We start from the raw sequence: 26191 nt of genomic DNA, 5'->3' as shown, positions 1-26191 counted from the left end.
TTGTAAAACAGGCTGGTGAGGATCCATACACCATATTACATAAGGCCTGGAGAAGGGAGGAAGTGGCTTTCCATTTAATTTTCCATTTTAAGTAGTTTCAGACTTGCCAACCAATACAGCAGGGGTTGGAATGGCAAGGGCTTTGGGGTAGACTGGTTACAATGTGCACGCAGCTGGCTCAGCATTACACATTTGGGGTAGCACAGGGCTCAAAGCAGTGTTGCATGCACATTTATTAGCACAGTTTATTCAGGGCATTTAGGGAAGATTTCAAACAGTGCTAAGCCATCCTTAAACATTCCCCAGCCTCCTCTTACTAGTCAAGCCGATTTCAGGCATGCTGATTATATTTAACCCAATAGTTTTGCCCAGCAGATGTAGAGTAAGGAAGCATGTATTCCCACATGCCTGGGCAACCTCCTCAGGGCTGCCAAAGGTACCGTGTCTATGTTGCTTCAGCTGCTTAGGAGAAGTGCAGGCCAGTGACCGTTAGAAGAAATTACTGGGCCTCTTCCAGTCTTTGTGGAGGCCAGGGTTTAATTATCTTCCCTGCTCTTTTTTCAACTTTATTATGTTATCCAGAGGGGAGTCCCACTTTATCCTATTTCAAGAGGTTCAAGTACTTCCAACATAAATGTCTTTGAAAGTATAATAATTCTGTCATGTAGAAATACTGTCTAAGCTGGATGAGATTAACTGAATTCCTTATGAATATTTTTTTAAATTTTGTTTAAAGTTCCTTAACATTGGCATTACCTAGAAGTCAGTGTCTGATTTTCAAATTTGCAATGGGAGAAATCTTCCAAATGTGAAATGCAGCTGTACCCAATCACCATAAAATAGCTTTCAATTACTTGCTTTGAAAAAAAAAAATAACTTTAAAAGAAGTATGCTTTTAAAGGTGTTTCCTCTGTGCCTGAGAAAACTTTTTTTTTCTTAATGACATTCCTCTGACTATAACTTGCTTCTAACTGTTACAAATGGCAATTGTAAGCTGTATTAATCCCAACTTAAAAAAATAAAGTATGTGTATTCATTGGAATGCGTATGAAAACCACTTAGGTTTTTAAAAAACAGCATTGCTGAAAACAATGGGTTTTAAAGTACTTTTTGAGTTAAATGTTTAATTTTTATGTCCATATGATGATAAATGTCTTATATGTGTATGTATCTATTTCAAGAAAACAGGCTATTATTTCTCCATGTAGGAAGAAAGAGGATAGAGCCTGGATGAGGAGAAAATAACCAAAGTCAGCTTTCCTGTCAAGATTAAAAAAAAAAAAAATCCTGTCCATTAATAATAGATGTGCTGAGAAGGACTTAGAGGTAGCAATTAGAAAATTTCTGGCTGAGGGTGGGGCCTGTTAAAAGCCAGTCCTCCCTTATGTTCCCTTTTTCTATTTTGACCTGTTGAAATTTATCATTGCTGAAGTATTTCTGCTGTGTCCTGCATCTGCTTCCTCTCAAGATGTGCTATAAAACAGCTTTATGAAGGCAAGATAACTCCGTGTCTCCCCCACTCACGTGTCTCCCCACAGTGCAGGTGCGTGGTCCACCTGCCTGGCTCCCAACACCTGAGCTCGAATGCATGAGCGGTTTTCAGAATGGCGCAGTGCTGGGTTTCTGCTCTTCCACTGCCTGCCTGCCTTCCCTTCCTCATCTGTTCCTCAGGTGCTTGTCTGTCTCCTCTTGTTCAGTTTGAAGCAGGGAGGCAAGTGTAAACTTAGGGGAATATCTTTGTAGAACTGATTGTCCTACAAGACTGGTTTGCAGAAAAATACTGGACACTTGGCTAGTACCTGCTGGTGCTAGCTGGAGTGTGATCATATTTGTTTTTCTTCCCAGTTGCTTAGGACATTTAAAAAAAAAAAAAAAAAAAAAAAAGGATTGCAAGCTGATTTTTATCTTCCCTCGGCTTTCTCCTGCCGCCTCCCAGGCTTGTAAAATGAAAATGATTCCAGAAGTAGCTTTAGACCACCTATTTCCTGGACTTTTTGTCCCCATGGAGATGATCAGATGCAGAAACACTCAAAGATGAATTAATTGCACTTTCTTTTCATTTTTAACATCAGAAATCCTGTCCTTTTGATTTTATGCTAATGCTGCTCTGTTGTCACCTGTATTGCCCTGCTTACTACAAAATCGAAATGCTTTGAAATTGATTTGGTAATAACTATTTAGAGTGTTTCAAATCTGGGTTAATATTCATTTTACTACATTGCCTGCAATTTTGAAAAATCATCCTTAATTATAGAAGTTTTCTTTTTTTTTTTTTTTAATCTCTTGGGTGAAGGAAGAAAATTTTTCTTTACATCTATAATTTGGTAATACACTCAATGTGACAAAGACATTCTTGGTGATGATTTCAATCAGCAAAGCACATGCTGTACTTCTATTCACACTGTGGTTGAATTCTTCAGGCTGTTCTATTGGTGCAGCAAACATTTATGGGTACTAGTATGTTCCAGGAAGAGCAAGTTTGTTCAGTACTGGGGCAATAAAGATAAGGCATAGTATCTATTTTCAAAACTTGTCCACCTGTGGGACTACAAAATGATCTTGTGTCCTGTCAGTTGCTGAGAAGAGTTTAAAACATGGCATTGATTGACACCTTTGATGGAAAATAACATGCTATAGGTGCATAATAATAACCAACCACTAAATGCTTTTTCCAAAGTGTTTGGAACTTGGGGAGTCATTAGACTGTGTCAGAAGCTCCAGTGTGGGTGCATTTGGTATTCAGCTATGCAAAGCTTTACCCATGCAGCATGCTCTTAACAGGAAAACGGCATGTTGTTTAAATCCTTAAACTTTTTTCTACTGTGTCAGACCAAGTTGGAGCAGTGTTCTTGTTGAGTAGAGGCAGGTCTAGTCCTCCTCCTCCCACGCTGCCCTGCCCCCAGCTTTTCCTTCAGGTGTTTCAAAAGGGCCTGATGAATACAGCTGGGAACCATGGCTGGATCCCTGGCCTTGTGGCATGTCCTGGCAGAGCACACCTTGCGCAACATGGGCGAGCACTGAACTGGAGATTTGGTACAGAGATTTGGCTGTCACAGTCCAACACACAGGGATCCCAGTACAACTCTAGAAGGGACAGGACTGGCCGGAAGTGCCAAGCTGTCGTCCTGGGGCCGTTGCAGAAGGAGAAGCCAGTCAGCCCCAGGAGCTGAAGGTTTCCAGGGCATCCCACCCAGGATATTCCCTCTGCATTCCAGGCCAGGTAGCTTGTGTGTGTGTGTCTCTCCCCCGGGGTTCCTCTTCTTGTCAGGCTGAAGGAGATTAAGAGCAGGTGAGCCAGGAACCCTGTGTGGCATGTTTGTAGGTGGGGACAGGCCTGGGCTACGGATGGGAAAAAAGCATAGTCCCACATTCCTGACCAGAAAGGTTACGGCAGGCTGGTTTCACCCTTGTGGCCTGGAGCCTGGATAACTATTGGGTGTGAGGGGTGGGTTCAAAGGGGAGGAGCAAGAGCTTCTGTTAGGTTGAGGGGTTGGAGACTTGTTCCAGGGCTCTGTCTCTGAGCTTTCCTTTGTGCAGTGAAATGTAACTTTCTAAAGTTGTCAGTGATCTTAACCTGTCAGGTCAAAAAAGGTAGTCTCCACAGTAGTTGAATTTTCCGTTTTTATTCATCTCTTCTCTTTTTCCACTTCTGTAAGCAACCATTATGTTCCATTCTTATTTGATCTTTAATTCATTTGTCCATTGTTTTAACTTTTAAATTCTTCCTGTCAACCATTAAATTGAATGTGGAGGTAAAAAAATGTTTAGGTGCTACTTTTTATTTCTTCAGCTTTATGGGGAGGAAAATACTCTTATACTCATGATTTAACAGATATGAGGCATTTAACAGATTGCTGTATCCGATTTTCTTCATACCAGGGAAGACCCTCATTTTGAATATGCACAATGCAAACCATCTATGGAGTGGTCAAAGAAAATTAATTAATTTTTAAAGAAAATTATGTTTTTCCTCTCATCCTTTAAAAATGTATATTTTTTGTATATGGTTTGTGTTGCTGTAAGGGTGGTACATGTACATAATTTATAAATGTACCTGGGAGTGCATGCCCCAAATTTCCTATAAATAGTGTGGCATGAGTGTGGAGCACCATTCTGGGGCACAGCAAGACCTCAAGTGTTGAGGGCTCTCCTGTCCGTGGTCTGTCACAGGAGTCAGCAAGTTGAGAATGACAGGGGCTTGGAACAGCATGGAACACAGTAAGCACTATTATCCTATGTACCTTAGGCACTGTTGTTATTTTCCTAAAGATACTTATTTGTGCTTAATTCGTCCCCAGTGGATTAGAAATGCTCACGTATAGACATGTAGTAAACCAAGATTTTTCTTTCCAGTGAAAGTATGAATTAGAAAAAGGAAGTCGGAGCTAAAGAAAAGATGAAGTAAGGCCTCAGGTTCATATGAGTTTATTCATTTTTCCTTTATGAAAGTTTTGTTAGTTTTATTTTTGAGTGGAAAGAGAGAAACATCATCAATCATGTAAGGTGATGTCTGTAAAGACAAAACTATACTCTCCTGCTTGTTGAACCTGGAGACTGACACTGCCTTGTGGGTCATCAGATTTGAGCCTGAATCTCCTGCACTTGCACCTCTTGATTTCCCCATAGCTCCAAAAGAATTCTGTGAGTAGCACACATTTGATCTCACTGACCCTTAGTTCCTGAATGATTCTGGATGCACACTGTAATCAGTTTCTTTTCTTTCTTTCTTTTGTACTTCCCGCCCCCACACTTTCCCGGGATTGAACCCAGGAGTACTAACCACTGAGCAACATCTCTTTTTTATGTTTTATTTTCAGATAGTCTTGCTAAGTTCTTAGGGTGTCGCTAAGTTGCTGAGGCTGGCCTTGAACTCACAATCCTCCTGCCTCAGCCTCCTGGGCCACTGGGATTACAGGTGTGCACCACTGTACACCCAGCTTATTTCCTTCTTTCTTTTTACTTTTTTTTAAAAATTATTTATTTATTCTAATTTGTTATACATGACAGCAGAATGCATTTCAATTCATAGTTCTCATATAGAGCACATTTTTCATGTTTCTACTTGTACACAAGGTAGAGTCACATCATTCATGTCTTCATACATATACTTAGGTTAATAATGATGTCCCTCTCATTCCACCAGCTTTCTTATCCCCATCCTCCCTCCTTCTCCCTCCCTCCCCTTTGCCCTATCTAAAGTTCCTCTATTATTTTCTTCTTTTAAATCTACAATTTGATTTAGATTCCACCAAACTGCTTCCTTGTCTTTGGACCTACATTGGATTTTTTTTTCTTTATTTGATTTTAAGTTTATAGTCAGTATAGAAAAAAACCTTCAAAAGGTGAAGAGGAGGTGAAGCAAAAGCTGAGAAGGAGAAGGAAAAAGTTTAATTGCAGAGCCTAACAATGCATTATGACTGAGTGTGACTGTTCTTAACAAGGCAGGCTTCACGAGCTGCAGGCTGTTTTTTAGTCACAGACACTTATGGGACTCCTTTTATGTGTTGTGCATATGCAAGCAAAGAGGGCTTCGAATGTGCAGTGGGGAGTACTGGAGTACTGGTGCTGGCTGCGCCTCCAACCACATGCAGTCAATTTCTCCTGAGTCTGTCTCCCTAGCTGTAAAGTGGGGTGGATGGTTCCCAGTCTGGCCACCTCTTTTCATTGGTGGTGGTGATCATATGTGTGCCCTAATGACTTAAGAAAGTGCTTTGGAAATCTTTCATCCCTGGGCACTAACAGTCTGGTTAAATGTACTGTTACTGCAGAAGAAGATAAGACATGGTCCCTGGGGCTAAAGGAATTTTCCAGCTGCATAAAGAGTGAGAAGTAGCATGTGTGAATCAACAAGCAGTAAGAAGCGGGGCTTAGCATTGCACAGGGAGGCACGGCCTAGTCTGATGGAAAGGCTGGCAAGTCCCTCGTGTTAGGGAAGCCTACATGTCGGAAGAGTGGCTGAGACCAGTTTGGGGAATGATGATGAGCCCTAATCAGCAAAAAATGTCACCTCTATCAGTTGAAGGAATAAAATGTTAGAATTTTTGAGTCATTAGGAAACATTATCCAGTCTGTGAAAGATGTCAAATAGCACTTATTTTTTAGAGATTTTTTTTTTAAAGTCTTCATTGTTAAGATATGGCCCTGGTGAAGTGAGGAGAGGGAGAGAGAGAGAGAATATACATTTTCAAAAGTGATTATTTAAATCAATTAGGTTTGAATCTTGGTTAGTCTAGATGAAAAATGGTTATTTTTGAGTAGCCTGTTGTTCACTGTGAAAATCGGCTTTCCTGTCTTGGAGCCTGGGGAGCTGCCCTATTCAGTGTGCTTCTTAGGTTTTTCATAGAAACGAAACCCATAGGCCTTTATCTAGTTAGAGCTGAGCTGAGCTGAAAGTCTGCTGTCTGAGCTTTAGGCTGTGTGGGCTAGATCTGGTATTCAGATCCCAGGGAGGGGTACTTGTGGGGTGAGCTGATCTCACTGGGGCATCTTTGTGGGTTTCAGAGCTCACTGCCTCAGCACCCTGGGCCTGGTGAGTGTGAACCCTAGACCACCTCTCTAATGTGATTTCCTATGGGCAGTGGAGGGCTGCCTCTTCTTCAGGATAGTCTTCTGCTCCTGACCTGGTTATGTCTTCCTTTTGAAATGGGAATTTCAAAAGGAATTCTCTTCTCAGCCAGTGTTCCTGCAGCCTGGGGCCTTCTTCCCCTGTCTACTTTCTCTCACTGCCAGGACCCACGTGTTTCTACCTGTCAGATCCTGGGCACCATGTAGAGCCCTTGCTCCATGGTGAGAATTAGATAGTCAGCCTGCCTTGTGCCCCAGGAACCCTGGCCAGGATTCCCCAGCTGTCCCTAGCAGCTTCCTGGGGCCCTGCAGCTGCAGCCCTGCTGTTCGTATTATTAGTTGTAACAGGAAGTGGAGGGGTCCAAATTCCAGTTGCCACTCCTTGAGGTCCTGATTAGGATTCAGATTCTTGGGGCTTTGGTTCCAAAAGCAAATGAGGAAAAGCATCACTTAGACATTCTGTTTTTCACCTTACAATTTAGGAGCCTCCAAATGTGACAGCCATGACCATAAAACCAAGCAAATTACCACTAGTCTGGAACTTTTCTCTCTCATGTAGATATTGGGATAGCCTGGAAACCTAACTTATTACAGCATGTTTCAGAAAAGCATGCAGAGTTCCAAACATTGGACTTAACAACAATCTGTATTAATAAGGACTACCTATATTTATGCTTTCAACTTATTAACAGTTACCATTAATAATGAATTGCCATAAATAAGCAATAAACTCATTAATAAATCAAAGCATTCCTGTAAACCATTAGCACAGTCTCTGGCATATAGTAAACCTTCAGTAAATGTTGGCTGTTGCTGTTAACACCACCACCATCACCACTGGCATTTTTATGATGGAAAGAATCATGTTCGCTACACTTAAGTTCATTTAAATGGTCCATTTAAAAACACAATGGCTGCAATTGATTCCAAAGAGATGGAGGTAGCTCATTAATGCTAGAACACTTGGAATAAGCTTGAATAACAGTGACAGGCACCCTTGCTGTAAGATAGATCCCATCCCAAATCAGCTTAGCTTTGAACCAGTAGCAGTGAGGTTAGTGAGGCGTAGTGTGTCTGACCACAAGTGGAGTGGAAGTGTGTTCATTTGCTCTTTCACTCAGTAAGCAAACATTTGTTGAGTTGCTTGCTGTATGCCAGGTGCTATACTGTCCAGAAAAGGAAAAGATCCAGTTGCCACAGACACTCTATGGAGGCTTCCACATCATGTAGGTGGGGTTTTCACATGGTTAGATGATCAGAGGGAAATGAGTCCAGGCTGCAGTAGCAAGGACAGTCCTAGAATTGCAACAGGATGTCCTGTGGTCACGGCGAGGAAGTTGTGTTGTCTTTACTTCTGAACCTTAAAGAGCATTGTAAAAATAAAACCAAACCTCTTTAGGCCCTTTGATCCTCAATAACTGGCTCTCTGAGCCAATGCACCCGACTGCTGATACAGCGGCTCATCGTGGTGTGTGGAAGACGCCGCGCCCTCCAGGCTGCCGGGTTCTGAGTGCACTTTGGCACTCATACCCCCATTCGCCAGGCTCAGAGTCAGAGGCCAGGGCTGCGAAGATCCAAATAGAGAATGAGGAGACATGACTCCTGTCCTCCAGGACACAAGCCAGCGTTAGGTCAACAGTGGGGCAGGGTGAATGGCCCAGGTGACCTGTGGTTCAAGGGGATCCCGTACAGCTCTGCGTCTGTAAATTAGGAGTGGCTGTTTGTAGAGGCTGTGTAGGGTGAGTATCACTTTTTTCTTTTATCATATCCCTCTGCTCTTTTGCCAAGATGTTTACAACTCTCCCCCCCCCACACACTCCCCAGTGTGGGTTTTCTTAGAGGCTCAGTTGTGATTCTGCATTCACGGCACACATTCCTCTGCCAGCACTTCTGCACTGGTCATGGAGATTTTTCCATTCTGTGCCGCTAAAGGAGCAAGTCAAGTCGGCCTCCCTGGATCATGTTGAACAGATCTTATAAATGTTCATTTCAAGGATGAAATCGTCTGCTTGACTTCGTAATTTTTTGTTTCTGTAGATTTTCTCTGGTGCCTTTTCTGCCCTCACTGTTGTATGGCGTGCCCACCCCCCACCCCAATCCTTCCCAGGAAATGCTCATTTGAATATAGGATACTTGGAGATTCAAAGGAATTTAATGAGATACAAGCAATTCATCTTGGTTACAGAGGGGGGATATATTATCTCCAAATTACAGAGATTTACTTTAAAGTTGCAGACACTTTTAGACAGCTTTTTCATTATCTTCCTATCAGAGTTTTTTTTTTTTTTTCCTTTCCTGTCGAGTGATGTAGCAGTTTATTTCCCCTGATAAACAACATTCTTTTAATTTACCAAAATACATTGTACGAGATATACTTTGATAAAAATCTGTGTGGACCGGAAAACTTTCCATTGATCCTGGGGAGGGCAGTGTGTGTGTTTTAACTCTCAACAGCCCCAGTTGTGCCTGGCCTCCTTCAAAGTATTTTGATCTCTCATTTCAGCCACGATTACAAGTTCATCCGAAAATGATGACCGGAGTGGCTCCAGTTTGGAATGGAATAAGGATGGAAGCCTAAGGTTAGGGGTTCAGAAGGGAGTGCTTCATGATCGCAGGGCAGATAACTGCTCCCCAGTGGCAGAAGAGGAGACCACTGGGTCAGCGGAGAGCGTGCTGCCCAAAGCGGAATCCTCAGCTGGAGATGGTCCGGTCCCTTATTCTCAGAGCTCCAGCTCGCTAATAATGCCACGGCCCAACTCAGTTGCAGGTAAGGCCACACCTCTCCCTGGAAGGGTTCTGCTGAGTCCGAGGAGCCCTGTGCTCACAGTCCTCGTAGGGGAGCCTAACCCACATCGTGGGTCAGGCACTAGCTTCTCTAGGCCTCAGTTTACATATCCGCAAACACGATAAAGCTGTACTTAATGGTCTTCCGGTGGCCCTCTCACTCTGGAATTCTTTTTATCTTCAACTTGGACTGTCTGACTCTCTGTATGTTACAGAAGAAAGTATACCTACTCTCCCTCGGTATTTTGTTATTTTAAGCTTGGGTAAGCTCATGAGTCTGTTGTATCTTGGTAAATAGGAATCATTTAGAGTGTAGTTGTTAATGTCAGCTCGAAGGATTTCTAATCCAACTTTTAAAAGTCAAGCCTGTTGTATAGATAGGAGGTTGAATGTGTCTGTGTATTTCAGTTGTAACAGAGCTCATAGCTTAAGACACCCTCAGTGGCAGCCAGAGCAAGTTGGAGCAGCTGGGAGTCAGAGAGGAGAGTACAAATGGCAGTGCCAGTACACAGTTGGATTGGCAGTCCCTGGTCATCAGGCAAGGAGGAGAGTAGTCTGGGGCAGGTGGGGAGAGGCACTCTTCATCTAAGCCATTATGCCTGCTTTTGAAGGTCTTAGTCTCCACCTCATGCTCTTGGGCTGAATTTAGAAGAGGAACTTATTATGGTAATTCTTTGTTACTATCCTAGCACTTAAAATGTCTCCTTTGCTAAAATGCATGGACCCAGATTCTCTCTTCCTACATCAAAGGATTTTTTTCTGTAATTTACACTGCTCCTTTGGGATGTGCTAGGTCATTCTGTCTGCTGTTGGGTGTTTTTTTATGATGGAACTCTGAAGCAGCTGGTAAATAAATGGCCCTAATGGAAAAGTTCTGAGGTACAACTCTAATTCACTTTCAAAGGAGGCAGAATGGCCTTGTTCCAGAAGAGGGATTTGGCGTGTCTGCCAGAGAGAAGTGCTAGGGAGCATTGTGTGTATTGACGGATGGTTCTTCTGAAAACTTCCCTGTGCTCTCACCACCGTCCCACCCTTTAACATAATACACTGTACCCAAGGCATTTCAGGTCATGTTTACCTAGTTATGATGAATGGATCACTTGTACTGTACCAGAACTTTATAGCTTCGTTTTCTTCAACAAGCTAACAAACTTGTATTTGATATAATTGATCTTCTTAAAATGAGGAAACATTAATGCATTGGTCTTAGTGATGTTAAAAATGCCCCATTTGGGGTTACATTTTCTGTCGGATGTTCATGTGGTCTCCTGCCGTGTGAAGTGACAGAGGGTGTGAGCTGAGCTTTATGGGAATCTGCCACCCTTACAGAGCAGATTTCTGATTTCTGCTGTGCTCCTGCATTAGCTTCCTTTTGCCCTTGAGGAGGGCCTCCTGTGGAATAGGAGGATTTTCCCTCTGGGTTTGATCAGAGGTTCACTTGTTTCTCCTATATTGCATATTTTAAAAACTAAATGTATATTTTGGAAAGAACTAGGCAAGTGCTTTACCTCATGGTACCGGTTAATAAGCTAGAATTTGTACACCTTTCTGTTCCTAAAACTGAACCTGAGTTGAGAGGGAATGGCAAGATGCTCCAAGTATTATGGAAAAGAATAAGATTCTTGAGTAGACTATATGCAGCACTGTTTGTTTTATTATGAGAAGGTAGACTGCTATAAACGGGGAACACTCAGTTTGGGAGAGATTTTGAAATAAAATGTGAAGGACCATACACTGGAATCACTTGAAAGTATTTGCATGCTAAGATCCATGTAAAAACAAATAAATTGCAGTTTGGTAGAAAAGGTGTTTGGGGGATCGAGTAAGGACTGGAAAGTGATATGGGACCTGGCCCTGAGGTTGCTAACCTTTACTGTCATTGAGCTTGCTCCAGGAACAGTGATTATCTGTTAACTGTGTAGCACAAAAAACTTTTTTGCGGGGTGGTGGGGGGTCAAAGATTGTAAAATTAAGTTGGCTAGGTTTGGGAGTTGTTCTGCTATGCAAAGATATTCTTTTCAAAGGTTCTTTGTTAGAGTGGAATTGATTGGAAATGTCATATCAAATTGTATGACATAGATACTTTTTTTACTTTATTAAAAAACAGGATGTTAAGCCTTTAAAGTTATATTTTAGATAACCTAGAAGTTGGATGATAGATTCTATTATTTTTGACTACTTTTTTTCTTTTGAACTATTTTCTGTGTAGACCATAGGACACTGTGTTTAATTTTCTAGGAAACCAACAAACACGATCACCATTTGAATTCCAATTTCCTTCAAACACTGACTGGTTATTTCCCTGGATTACTGACATTTACCTTTGATAGGTTAATCCACAACTTACAGTTTTAGCAGATGTTGTTCTTTGTTCCGCTTAGAGGAGTCTTCCTTCTTTCACACTCTCTCCACCCCCCAACACTACCTCTTCCCTGCAGCATCTTGAAATGTGCTTCTCACCCAGATGTTAGTTAGTGTGTACACACACGCGCCAAGGCGAATAACTGATTTAATCATAGAGATGTTAGCAGCACATTTTTACAGCATGAAATTATTGCTTTACCTCTGATTCTTCTTGGTCCTGAATAGTTTTTTAGGATTGTGAAAGCCTTTATTGTTAATATTGAATGTGAGTCTGACTCTTACCCTGGGAATGTCTGAGAATCCAGCCTGGGTGTGTGAGAAGGCAGGACAGTCCAGTTGCCTGCTCTGCTGGGTAGGGACACCTGTGCACATGGCTAAGCAGCTGGAGCTTCACTGCTTCTACTCTCGGGTGTCTCTGTGGCTCTGAAAGCACCTTAGAAGATAGAGGTAGCTGCAGCTTGTGGCTTGCGACCCTAATGCCACTTTCAACTTGGCTTAATCTCCTTTGAAGGGGAAAGTGGGCCAATCTTGGTGGAGGTGCTAAGGCTGCTTTGTTGTGCACTTTGGAGCTGATGTGCTGGTGACTAGGTACCTGGGATCTCCCTGTGTCTTGCATCCATATCAAACAAGGGCTTCTCTTTGTAGTTCTTTATTTGGAATGTCTTCATAGTCACCTACTTTTAATTCCTTTCATTGTCATGAAATTACTGAGTGTTCTGTTAAGGGGTTAGGGAAAGAGGGAAAACAGGAAACCCTTTCGGGGCTGTAGGGGTCTTTGTATTATTCGGGCTGAAGTAGCTTGTAGGACATTCGTGGCTGTCCTGGCCCTGAAGCAAGCTACAGGCTATGGCTCTGATGGCCCTTTCTGCCTAGAGGAAGATCAGTCCCAGGTCACAGGCAGGAGCCTAGAAACATGTACCTGTATGTGCCTGTAGGGACCCTGGAGAGATGAGGACTTTGGAGGGGTGGGGGTAGTTCTGTTGCCTCACCAGGAAGTTTCACTTGCCCAGGTTATACAGGACCTGGGGGGAGCTCAAGGCTGCCATTGGATTACTCTACCTGAGGTCTGTTTGGAAGACCTACACAAAGAATTAGCAAGTCTCTAATGGGAGAGATTTGCTTGACCCTGGCTCTGTGCAGAGTATTCACTTAAATGTTCATACAGTTTTTAATTAGGCTGTGGGTGTGCACCAAAAGGGTGCAGAGCGTAAATGTATGCTGTTGTGAAGGCAGATTTTGGGTGTTTCTCTGCTGAATGGGAAGGTGAGTAGGTAGGGCATATGCTTCATTACCCTCTGAGGATGTGATGAGAGGGGACCAGGCATCATAGAGTTAGTCCTAGAACCCCCCCAGGTGCTTGTCAGATGAAAGAAAGGGATGGCACGGTGTGGACAGTGAGGGGAAAAAAGGACAGAAACCTTAGGAAGGAGAATAGGAAGAGCTTAGGATAGATGGTGCTGGGGGGCAGCTGGATGCGGGGTGAGAGCCTATAGGGTCACCAGAAGGTGTTCAAAAGACGGCCCACCTGACAGTCCCTGGCTGCCTGCTCCCACTAATGCCTTCACCAGTCCTTAGAAGCCTTAGCCTTTGAACTGCAGCTCTCTCTGGTCACCTTTTTTTGCTCTGAAATTATGTGTGTATTTTATTATTCTGGAGAATAATCATATGCTAAAGATTGGCAGTACCTAATATTAGACCATTTCATCCATAAACCAAATTAGATTCATTTTATTTCTCTCATTTTGACCTAGAATGTATATGTAAATAAGTTTTTTGATATTTTTAAGACACAAACATGTATATTTGTTTCTAAGATTTACTGAGAATCGGCAAAATTATTTCACACTAGTTATTTTTATAATCCATCTAACTTGTGTGTATGTGTTAATGACTCTTATTTAAGTTTTTTAACTGGTGTTTGTATGCTATGAATCTTATTGGTTTGGTCAGAAGTAAATATGACTACTGATTTCTATAATTTTAAAAAAGATACATCTATCTAATATATTTTATAATAGATTAAAATATATATGTATTTGGGCTGGAGTTGTTGCCTAGCATGTGTGAGGCCCTGGGTTCAATCCTCAGCACCACATAAAAATAAATAAATAAAATAAAGTTATTGTATTCCAACTACTACTAATATATATATAAGCTTCAGAAAGTATTTGTACTTTTACTGTCAAGAGCTAACTTTAGTATTCCAAATATAGTGGAATTATACATGCAGAAATATGTTTATTTAAACAACAAGGTTGGAATCCCAAACAGCAGCACGCTCCCCAGAACTGAAGAGAAGAATCTAGTGCCATGCCACGTGTTTACAGTAAGTACTGAAGCTTTAACTGAGTGGTGCTTGAGTGTCAAGTTTCTTCATAAAAAAATTTATGGTGAAGTCTGTCTCTTTGCAGGAATAATGGAGAATTCTGGCAACCAAATCAATATAACTTTGATTTAAGAGTAGTGCTTGGGTTTTACCACTTTTCAATTAAGAGTATCTCTAGGAAAATAAACCAGAGCAAAGAAATATCCTTAAATATATATTTGGTTGAAAGTCTGAACTGAATTGCTTAGTAATTTATAACTTACAGTAGTTTAGGTACAACATTAAACTTGGCATTAAACTAAACTTCAATTTAATATTACAGCCACAAGCTCTACCAAATTGGAAGACCTGAGTTATTTAGATGGGCAGAGAAATGCTCCTCTACGGACTTCAATCAGATTACCGTGGCACAATACGGCCGGAGGTAGGGCACAGGAAGTTAAAGGTATTTATCCTTGCATCTGATATCACAGTGGATATGATGAGCTCATTCTCTGATAACCAGCAATGCAACTACCCAGATTTAAAACATGCTGTGAATTGTGTGTGTATATGCTATAAAGTATCTATAAGCTATGCTAGGAGGCCCTCCTTAATAGTTTGGGCTTCTTCTTTGAAATTCATGATTAAATTGCTTCTGGGTTTAGAAAAGAATTCTACAGTGTAATTTGGAAGTGAAGGGTAATTTGGCACTCATTAGGTTTTCTGCTAACAGAGAATCAGTTTTATTTCAGCTTTGTGGGCCATGTCAGCCACATCCTATGTCTCCCTATGCCACACAGTGGTGTGGTCAGCAGCCTCATCATGTGTGCAAAGCACCATCATACCCAGATGAGAGCTGTGGCCTGCTGTGTAGGAAAATGTGTTTGCATTTTGTAGAAGAAACCTGACTTACATATGATTGCAGATAAACCAGAGAGACATGGTTTGGCCCCTTTGCTTTCTCTGTGTCTGCCTTGAGTCATGAAAATAATGGAGGTACAAGAGGACCACAAATCATTTTAATAAGAGACTGTGTGGGACCCATAGGGTATAATAAGTGAAATATTACAGAAGAATTAATAAGCTCAGATTATAATTACTTAAAGACATATAAGCAATAATATCAATTTCTTAGTGTATAAAATTGACATATTTTTCTAAAAAAAAAAAATTATTTTTTTAAAGCACGATTTGCTCCCTACAAGCCGCAAGACATTTTGTTGAAACCCCTGCTGTTTGAAGTCCCAAGCATCACAACAGACTCCGTGTTTGTGGGAAGGGATTGGCTCTTTCACCAAATTGAAGAAAACTTGAGGAACACAGAGCTGGCAGAAAATAGAGGAGCAGTGGTTGTTGGAAATGTGGGATTTGGGAAGACAGCAATCATTTCCAAGTTGGTGGCGCTGAGCTGCCATGGGAGCCGCATGAGGCAGATTGCTTCCAACAGCCCCAGTTCGTCACCTAAAAGTATGTCCGTGTTTAAGTACTTGTCTCTAGTTTGTTTTATTAATATAAAATAGAGAAAGGAAACTGCTGTTTGAGTAGACATAAATTACCAGTTTTCCTTAAGTTGTTCCAGCAACTCTATCAGGTTTGCAATCATATGTTAAGTGAACTATCTGAATACTTCCATCTGTCAGTGTGTGTCTTTAGCTACAGCCTAAGGTGCGACCAGCCTTCCCTGATGTCCTTCTGACCTGGAACCCATTTCTATCTTTATACAAGCAGAGATGGGGCAGGGAGGCCTGGTCAAGTTCCCTGGGGAGGTTCGCATCCTAAAATCAAGGGGTTGGGCTCCTTGAAAAACAATGCAGAATTATTTTGTATCCTGTTCACGAAAGCCTTTGTTTTCTATGCTGGATTTACAAGAATTATTAAGACTAAGTTGTGAGAGAGAGTAGCCAAATATTTGACTATTTCCTGCTTATTTTATGTGCAGTAAGCCCATTACAAAGAAAGTGTTTTTAAATATTGTAAACAAGAACAAGAGAGTTCTTGACAGAGTTTTTTTTTTTTTTTTTTTTTAAGACTAAAAGAATTTAGTAAGGGATGCCAGATGTGGTGGCACATGCCTAAAATCCCAGCGAATCTGGAGGCTGAGACAGTTCTGGGCCAGCCTCAGCAACTTAGGGAAGCCCTAAGTAGCTTATTGAGACCCTGTCTCAAAATTTAAAAAATAAATAAATAAAGGGGCAGAGGATATAGCTCAGTGGTAAAGTACCCCTGCTTTCAAACCCAGTACCAAAAGGAAAAAAAAATGAATTTAATAAGGGAAACTGGAAACAATAGTTCTCTGGGTAGGGGACTTGGTCATGGGAGATGGGTAGGGGGCTGGTATGCTCATTCAGTCTCCACATTTTGGGCCACGTTCACTCATTATTGTTTTAAACACTCTCTGGGACCAATCAAGACTTCTAGTCCATGTTCCATCGCACATGTGTGCTGATATTATAATGAGGTGGATTCTTCTCTAGCAGCAGATCCCACCCAGGACCTTCCTTTCACTCCATTGCTTTCACCGAGTTCTTCTACAAGTGGCCTCAGTACTACCAAAACACCTTCAGGGCCTGGTACTTCTGAAAACCAGAGACCGAGAGAGGAGGCGGTGAAATACCTGGCTTCTAAGGTAACCTGCTCTTGTTTTATGAGAACCCTCCAGATACAGATTTGCTAGTTTGGTTTCTGAGAAATAAATTAGAAAAGGGATCTTAAAACAGCAATAACTGTTTGAACTTAGCCTTTAATAAAATTGTGAGAGAGTACTCAAAAGTTATTCATGAAAATAAATACCTAAGGATGCTTGCAGTGTACTTTAATCTATCTAAAATAGTATATTGGAAGAGTTCCTGAAAGCATCAGGAGAGATTCTGCATGCTGACCTCAAATCCATCCTTAAAAGCACATGTCCTCTTTAATTTGCTCTGTGAGCAGGAGATGGGGAACTTTTAGCTTGACCCAGACTTCTTTCGCCTGATCTCTGTTGCCTGGGGCCTTTGGTTCCCTGCGTCCTTCTGTTGAAGTTTTCTTGTGATATTGTAAAACTTGGCTGACTTCCTCTTCCTGGATACATGGTCATCAAGGATCTTCTGCAGTTTTTCTTCTGCTCCACATGCATCACTGGTTCGTGAGCTGCCTCTGGACCTTAGAGTGGTTGCATTTCTTGCCCTGATGAGCTGCTTAGGTCTCCCTCGGGAGCAGTGGTGTGAGGTAGTGGAGCTAGACAACCACCAACTATGGCAGTCATGAGGGGCATCTCATGAGACCCCCTGGGGGTGAGGTTGGTGCAGGGATTAAAACAGATGCTTCTCAGTCCCAGATTCCCTCCCATCTCATCTGCTTCTCAGGTGACAGCTGGTCAGCCCTAATGGCTCTGACCACTGGTTCACAACCATCCTCTGGTCATGAACAGGTGATCTGAGATGAGGCTTGTGGTGCAGACTTCAAAGCTACTGCTGCTACTGTGATTTTTTTAAAACCCCTTTGATCATAGCCCAATTGAGAAATACATCTTATACTAGAGATCCAGTACTTGTGCAAACACAATCACACACATAGCAGAAGCAAAAGCATTACCAGTCAAAGCTCATTTTTATATCCTATAATATACTCTGGTAATTTAAATTCACTTTATTAACCTAAAAAAACTAGGCTGTTTGTGACCCCAAATTGATTTCATGTCCTACTCTTGGATTGCAAATTGCTTTTGACAAACACTATACAAGGCTGAGTTACCTGGTACCCTGCGGTGGTTTGCACACACTCATGGGGTCCTCACTTATGTTTCTGCTGATCTCTGTCCAAGTGAGAGCTGAAGAGCTGTCTCGGCTTTCTTCTAGATGTCAATGATATATTTAATCTAAACCAGAAGTTACCCGGTGGTTCCAGGTTGACCTGAGAAGAGCTGGTCTATGTCTACTCTTTAGTTTCTAAGAGTTCATGGCCTTGGTGTCTCATCCTCAGTCTTTGGCTGGCCCTGTTACCTTGGCAGGGTATTTGACCTCTGTTCCTGTTGCCCTCAGCTGTAGGCTGACAGTTCTGAGCCTTCTTGCTGCAGGGCGTTGCAGAGCTGAGCAGGCTGGTGATGACTCAGGCTCTTCTGAGAAACTGCACTTTACACAAGGATTTGGCTCTTTTTCCTTTTCCCTAACTCATACCTACATGCTTCTTTTTCTCTACATACAGTATGTCTACTATTCCCAGTTCTGCCTCTGGCACTTTGTTTGGGGTCTGTCTAACAAATAACTTGCTACCACTATGGATCCATATGACAAAGGGTCACTCCTCAACCTGTAGATATTTAGGCAGCTCCTTCTCTCCTTCCATGTGCCCCTTCATATCACATGCCAGGCAGAAACCCATAACTTGTGATTTTTTCACCCTTCCGAGTTCCTGTTGAACCTGTGCAGTGGTCCCCTGAAGAAGTGTGGGTTTGGGGAGGTGTCTGAGAGCTTGAGCCCCTCCCACCAGGAGGAAGAAGCAGCTGACTTTGCAGCACGGGTTTCAGGGCCATCAACTTGATTATCTGCTTTTTGAGGTCAGCAGAGGGTTCCCTAAAGAGGGACTCCTGCTTCTGAGGAAATCCAGTGCTGATTGCAATGCCAAGAACATCAGGGTTGCTTGTGGGATTCCTCTGAGCTAGGGTAGGTTGTATATATAATTTCAATTAGCTTATATTTAGTACAGAGTTAGTTTTGCTGATTTTTGTGCTAATCAAGATGAATTTGTGGCTGCAATCAAAGGTCTGCTGAGAACTTAGTCAACCACATGATGGAAAGAGTAAACAAATCAATTAAACTAACAAATGACTCTGATCTTTGGGAATAGAAGCGGTGTAGCTTGTTATCCTGTTAAACAGGCTGAGTTGTGTTCTTTGAGGTTTTGGAAGGTGTTCTGTGGAGAGACTGGGGTGATGCTGACAGCTCTGCTTTCCCCACAGGTGGTGGCCTACCACTACTGCCAGGCTGACAACACGTACACATGCCTGGTGCCTGAGTTTGTGCACAGCATTGCCGCTTTGCTCTGCCGGTCCCATCAACTGGCTGCCTACAGAGACCTTCTGATAAAGGAACCTCAGCTGCAGAGTATGCTGAGCCTCAGATCCTGTGTGCAGGACCCCGTGGCTGCTTTCAAGAGGGGAGTGCTGGAGCCGCTCACAAGCCTGAGAAATGGTACCTCTCCGCAGACCCCAGTGCTCCTGTCCCCAGTACCAGTACAAGATGCCTGGGTGGTCCTCAGAAGGAGGAGGGTCAGCTGAGCTCTGGGATGGCTGAGAGGATGTAGATGAATCAGTGCACATCTGGTCCCCTCCTCAGAACCAGACTCTCCCTGGGGTCCCTCCACACTCTTCAGTGGGATAGTTTTCAATGTAAGATCTCTAATAAGAATGAGCTCTCCAATTGAACAGCTGCAAAGAAGCCAGTTTCTAACTGTTGGGGATAGGAGCCATTCTTTTGACCCTCTGAAGGTTTGATATTTTGGTCTATGAAATGAACTGACAGTAGACAGATTAACAGGAGAAAAAAACAAGCGAGTTTATTAATGCATGCAGTGCATGCCATGTGGGGGAAATCTCGATGAAAGGTAACTCAAAGCAGGGACTTCAAGGCTCTGGCTTCTTTGGGATCTTCAACAAAGAACAATGAGTTTTAGAGAAGTAGCAGGATATAGGGAAACAGTTTTAGGCTTCTGGAGGTGAAAATATTGGGAAGGTAAGCAGGAAACTAAAGGTGGATAAGGGCTGGTTGGTAAGGTTGTTTCATAGATTCCTCTGGTGCTGTCTCTAGCTGATGAGGGTCTGCCCTTGTGATTAACTTCAGTTCTTCTCATTGAAACAGGTAGGGGGACACCTTTACAAATTTATGTCCCGATTTTAGGCTACAAGGTCAGGCAGAGAGCTTTTCTACACCTGCTTCTTGTCTTGAGCTCGGTTGTCCTTCCAGTCTCAGGGAGGTGTGTTCCGGTCTCTCATGTAACTCTAAGCTATTTAGATTCCTCACTCCTTGAAGTCTTGCCTACATATTTTGTACTCCTTGGGAGCAGAGGAATGGGTAGATCATTTGGGGAATTTTCTAACTTTTTTTTTTTCTTTCAGGAGCTCTGCTCATTTGAGTCAAAACCTAAAGCTTATTGTAGAGGCTTCTATTTGGATTTTTTTGCCTCCACCCAAATATTCTTTAAAGAAAGGGATGCTGGTGGACAGTGTGGGCACATTAGGTTTCCATCCTTCCTCCCCTTTGCTCCTTACCATATGAGCTGGTTACCTGCCTATATAGCACTTCTGCCAGAAGGCGCTAGAGAGAGGGATCGAGACTGATATGCCATTGTTTCTTCATTCCCTGGGCAGAAAACTGGCACTGATAAGAGTAAAACTAGATAGACTTGCAGGAAAGAGCTCTACTGTAGATATCTATAAGGTAGAGCTCTCACCACCTAGGGCTTGGGTGGAAGAGTTAGCCCTTGGTGGGGCAGGTCATTTTTCCTTGCCTGGAATCCCTGAGGAGTTCTTATGGAGGACCCTACTGTTTTTTTCATATTTAGTCTCTGTGTGTTATCTTTGCTGTAGACCACCCTAGTGGTACCAGTTTGTGAAGAGCTAACTGTATTATATACATGATTGAGATTCTGCTAATGTGTGTAATGCAATATGTTTCTGAAAACTGTTTTGTGAGAATTGATTTTCTTTTGGCTCTGTGCTCTGGTTTTCATTATAAATTTAATAGAAAATATGCTTCTGCAAAATCCATGTCTTCTGCCATATGTAAACCTTTTTATTTTTTCTAACACTTTAAACTGTGCATTAAAATACACTGGGTGGTACAATATTATAGAAATGTATAATTGCTAAATTTGAAAAATTATTTTATCCTTTAGAGCAGAAAATTCCTGAAGAAGAATACATTATTTTGATAGATGGCTTAAATGAAGCTGAGTTTCATAAACCTGATTATGGAGATACACTTTCTTCATTTATTACCAAAATTATTTCTAAATTTCCTGCCTGGTTGAAGTTGATTGTGACTGTAAGAGCAAATTTTCAGGTAATAAAAGAATTCTCAATTCTCTTTATAATCCCCGTATCCCAGCTGTATAGTGATAAATACTAATAACATAAACTGTTGTAAACCATTTCACTGCTGAATTGAAAACCTATGTCAGGACATTGGAAAGTCAGTCCAAAGAGCCCTAAATGGCCAAAACACTGGCCATCATAGCCTCTGGGTATATTTATCAAGATAGCAGGTAAGTGTCCTACCAATATTGACTGGTACTTGCCCTGCTTAAATGGCAGTATCCAGCTCCACTTTACTGTAATTCAGAGTATAGGGTTGCCTGAGGTTTCTGGCTACCTGATCAACTAGAGAAGTTCCTACTAGCAGTTATTTCCATGGGTTTACAGTGGGGCTTTGTGGGATCTGTTTGGTTTGCAGTGCTGGGGATCAAGCCAGGGCCTCATGCATGCTGAGTACATGCTCTACCACTGAGCTGCACCTCCGACTCCACCTTCCTTTCTTTGAAGGAAAAATTAGGTATAAAAGAGACTTTAAGACCTATTCTGAGAGATCTGTACTTTATACAACTTTGACCTGCAGCCTTGCAATGAGGTGAAAAGTGGGTTTTTTTGTTGTTGTTCTTTTTCTATCTTCCCCTTCATTCGCGCTCATTCATTTTACATTAACAATCGACTATACCTATACCATTTTCAAATAAGATATGTAGAAAACAGATTTTGACTTTTGCCATTTTTTAACAATATGTATTTAAAAATAGTATTTGGGTTATTCTTTTTTTTCTTGTTAAAACTTGGATTAGGCTAGGGTAGTGGCTCAGCAGTAGAGTGCTTGCCTAGCACATGCGATGCGCTGGGTTTGATCCTAGCATCACATAAAAATAAATAAATGTATTTTTTTAAAAACTTGGATTGGATCTCAAAAAACTTGATTTTTGTTGTTGTTGTTAACTTTTTGGTTTTTGCAGTACCAGGGATTAAGTTGAGGGCTTCACACATGTTAGGTAAGCTCTCTGCCACCCAGCTATACCCCAAGCCCTTTTTACTTTATTTTGAGACAAGGTCTCACTAAGTTGCCTATACTGGCTTTAGTTTGGCCATTCTCTTGCCTCAGGCTCCTAAGTAACTGAGATTACAGGTGTGCATCATACCTAGCTTCATGTTTATTTTTGTGCACCTTTGATTCTTGTGCTTTTCAGTCATTTTTACTCAGCATAGCTTAGGGGTACTTGGCACAGAAATGGGACTTGTGTTTTACTTTCTGGCTGTGTGAGTTTTCTGAGGTTCAGTTAGCATTCATGTAAGATGGAAATGATTATACTCTGCCCTCTCCTTACAATTGCCAAACTAGAGAAGGACACATGCTTAAATACTTCAGAAGTGAGGGTGAGAAGTTAAAAAAATGTATATAATAGGTAAAAGTCCTCTCTACTATTACATGTTAGGCTTGTGCTTATATTTAGAATGAGGGAGACAGGGAGAGATTATGGGCTTGCGAGAGCTGGTGGCGATGTTTCTGGCTGCTGGGTACACAGGTGTGTTTGTCTTTGTGAAAATTAATGATACTGTACAATTAGGATTTTTGTGCCAATGTATGTATATCATAGTTCAACTTAAAGTTTACTTAATCATCAATTTAAAAAGAAAATGACATGCCATATTGAAGCAATCAGCTTTTTTACCATGTGCTGTCAAGGGATATGGATTGGGGTCAGCCTCAGATTTCCTGGTTGGGTTCCTAGTCCCAGGACCTGATGCACATGTAGGGATGCCTCTTTTCTCAGGGGCTGGCTGTGTTCTTAGACATGCAGTGTTAGTTTGTTTTATCCATGTTACATAACCAATTGCACAGCATAAGGATTATGGTTATCAGATTACCTGCAGGGTCTCAGTGCCCCGCTAGGTAGAGGCTTGGTTGCCCTGTCTGTTCAGAGCTTTTTTCTCTCCTTACTTGGCTCCAAGTCCTTGATGTGAGCCTTGGGAAAGCCTTTACTGATTCTATCTCGCATCAGGATTTCTTTCACATAAGCTTTTTATCTGTACCTTATCCTATTACACGTTTTAATACAAAACAATGAGTCCCTGTAATCCTTGAAAATCCTCCTTGAAAGAAAACTAGTGAACCTGGTTTAAAATGCAGCTCAAATAAAAAAAGGAACCTCTGTGGAGCGACACTGTGGGTTTTTGTCTTTTTGCAGGAAATCATAAGCGCACTGCCATTTGTCAAGCTTTCCTTAGATGACTTCCCAGACAACAAAGACATTCACAGCGACCTGCACGCCTACGTGCAGCACCGCGTGCACAGCAGCCAGGACATCCTCAGCAACATCTCCCTGAATGGCAAGGCAGATGCTGCGCTCATCGGGAAGGTCAGCAGCCACCTGGTGCTGCGGAGCCTCGGCTCCTACCTGTACCTCAAACTCACCCTGGACCTCTTCCAGAGGGGACACCTGGTCATTAAAAGCGCCAGCTACAAAGTGGTGCCCGTGTCTCTGTCCGAGCTCTATTTGCTGCAGTGCAATATGAAGTTCATGACCCAGTCAGCCTTTGAGAGAGCACTTCCGATTTTAAACGTGGCCCTTGCGTCCCTCCACCCCATGACGGATGAGCAGATTTTTCAGGCTATTAATGCCGGCCACATCCAAGGCGAGCAGGGCTGGGAAGACTTTCAGCAGAGGATGGATGCCCTCTCCTGCTTCCTCATTAAGAGGAGGGACAAAACGCGCATGTTCTGCCACCCATCCTTCAGGGAGTGGCTGGTCTGGAGAGCAGATGGCGAGAGCACAGCCTTCCTGTGTGAGCCCAGGTATGCAGGCCACTTAGCCATACTCTGCAGGGAGCCCTGTGCCCTCGGGAGAAGGATTTCCACTCTGATCCATGGTTTTTAGTGGAAAGGCAACCCAGAATGAATAATTCAGTTTTCTTGCTTTGTTTTCTGCCCTTTGGGGCAGAAGGAGGGGGCTGTGGAAAATTCTCTCCATTTCTGTACAAAAGCCTTTGACTACTGGAATTTCAAGACTCTGGTATTTTGGTTGGAAGAGAAGCTGGGCAGTGCCTGGGTGAGATTTACTGCCAGTTGTCTATCGGATCCCCATCTCCTCCCCCCTCCCAACTTCAGCAAGGTCACATGTGGGGCATGGGACCTCCACTCCAGAAATAGTGGGCATCTCCAGGAGTGCTCATCTCTGGGTCTAGGGTTCCTTTTTGGATTTCCAGCACTGCCACTTCCCTGCTACCTCTTGAGCATGTGACACCTTGTGTCTGTGTTCCTGAAAGGGGCCCTATAATCCAGCTTGCCCACCTCATTCTGTGTGAGTGGTTCAATGTGGGTCAGGCTTCCTGATGCTGGAGGGTGAGTTGGGGAGGCAAGGCTCTCTGTCTGTTGTGTGGCCTGGTATGAGTTAGGATGAGAGGTGAGGCATTTGAGGGTCTGTGAGGGTGTGCCGAAGCCCTCCACTTCTGCCTGGCCTGGGCCTTCCTCTTTGCTGTCTTGAACAGCAATGTCAGAGTCAGGATTGCTCCCTACCTCTAGTGACAGGGCTGGCAGGCTGCTAGACAATCCCCTTAGCACAGTAGTGAGCACTGGACCAGATGTGGGGTCCAGAAATGAAGAGGTGAGTAAGAGCTGTGAGCCTTTCAGTCGTTTCCTCCCCACACATACTGACTTCCCGTTACCTGCTAGGTCTACCTGCTGTTCCATGTGGTGGCTGTTTTTTCCTAGGCTCGAGATTGGTTGTTATCATTTGAACCTGTTTGGAGCAGTGAACTATTAACATCCAGGTTGTTTAGCTAGACTGTGACAGCTAGGGTAACGTGTGCACTAGTATAGCTAGCCATTTCCGATGATTCCCTAAGAAAAGTCAGATCATTTTCTAGGGAAGAAAGCCTGTAGTTGAGTTTGTAGTGATACGAGTTGAAAGACTTCAGGGCTTTTGGGTTTGTTGCTGGGGTTTGAGGCAGAAGTAGATGGATTGTAGTCATTGGTGAACTCTGCTTCCTTTTGGGTAGCGGGGTCCTTGAGTTCAGGCAGCAGAGCGGAGGGTGGAGTGACTACTAGTTACTATTGGTGATGGCATGCTCCTGAGTACTGGCTGTGTCCTTATGGTATGTGTGGGGATGTCTCCTGGGATAGGGCCTGAGATGAGTGCAGGCAGGAGGGGTGCTGAGGCTACAGATTTAAGGAGATGCCCACTCTGGCACCATTGCTATCCCTTTGAGTCAACAGTTTCCCGAGAACCCTGTTGTACTTGAGCTTCATTCAGCAAAAGCTAGATAACAATGTTAGAAGGAGCTTCTGAGTTCAGTTCAGCAAGTTTGGGTTTCGTTTTATTTTGTTTGGAACCAGAGATTGAACTAAGGGCACTCGACCACTGAGCCACATCCCCAGCCTTTCTTTAATATTTATTTGGAGACAGGGTCACACTGAATTGCTTAGTGCCTCGCTGTTGCTGAGGCTGGCTTTGAACTTGAGATCCTCCTGCCTCAGCCTCCCGAGCTGCTGGAATTACAGGTGTGCCCCACTGTGTGTCTGGCTAAGCAACAGCTTTTGAGGCCCCACCACATGCAGATACAGAGGTTCTTGGGACAGGACCCTACCCTTTCTCTAGGGATCCCACATTGAAAGGTGGGTGAGGAGGGGAATACCAAGCTGGGAGGAGCCTTGTTGCACACAGAACTTGAGGGAGAGAAACTTCCAGTGGAGGGCAGTGATTTCTGGAATGTTTCACACATGGTGACATTGGGGTAGGGTCTTGAAAGATAGCAGTGTTTCTTCCCCTGTCCCACATAGTTGTGGTTTTGCCCCCGTTGAGGCCCAGCATTCAGAGGCAGTGGCACTTCCCTTTTTATTTCTGCCTCTTTCTGTTCCAAAAGGATCTTTCCTCTCTTAGAATCATTGTGCTGTTTGGTGGTTGTCATTTTACAGTACCAGGGGTGCTCTATCACTACCTACATTGCTAGACCTTTTATTTTTTATTTTGAGACAGGGCCTCGCCAAGTTACCCAGGCTGGTCTTAAACTTGTGATCCTCCTGCCTCAGGCTCCTGGATTTTTTTTGCCTAACACATCACAGGCACTCTCCTAAGCTGTTGGGAAGTCTTAGAACTAGTGATTGTTCTTGTTTTTCACGGCAGTGCAAACCCCCTAGTATGTAAGTTATGATGTTC

The 26191-nt window shown here is 42.9% G+C and overlaps 1 protein-coding gene across 4 annotated transcripts in view; it reads left to right on the top strand.

Annotated features, from left to right (window-relative positions):
• Tanc1 (tetratricopeptide repeat, ankyrin repeat and coiled-coil containing 1) overlaps positions 1 to 26191 on the top strand; it is a 227218-nt gene that overhangs the window by 154322 nt on the left and 46705 nt on the right. For 2 of the 4 annotated variants that reach the window (XM_076865486.2, XM_076865483.2), the window contains 7 exons: positions 9068 to 9331; positions 14361 to 14483; positions 15206 to 15487; positions 16495 to 16646; positions 18957 to 19188; positions 20891 to 21057; positions 23225 to 23832. In XM_076865486.2, the coding sequence (XP_076721601.2) occupies positions 9068 to 9331; positions 14361 to 14483; positions 15206 to 15487; positions 16495 to 16646; positions 18957 to 19188; positions 20891 to 21057; positions 23225 to 23832 (1828 nt within the window). The remainder of the gene's footprint in view (positions 1 to 9067; positions 9332 to 14360; positions 14484 to 15205; positions 15488 to 16494; positions 16647 to 18956; positions 19189 to 20890; positions 21058 to 23224; positions 23833 to 26191) is intronic. The other 2 variants (XM_076865485.2, XM_076865484.2) reach the window with 2 other exon arrangements.

The sequence above is a fragment of the Callospermophilus lateralis genome, chromosome 9 (assembly GCF_048772815.1).
Source record: "Callospermophilus lateralis isolate mCalLat2 chromosome 9, mCalLat2.hap1, whole genome shotgun sequence".
Lineage (NCBI taxonomy): Eukaryota > Metazoa > Chordata > Mammalia > Rodentia > Sciuridae > Callospermophilus > Callospermophilus lateralis.
The sequence above is the reverse complement of the archived record's forward strand: the minus strand, read 5'-3'. Positions and strand labels throughout refer to the sequence as shown.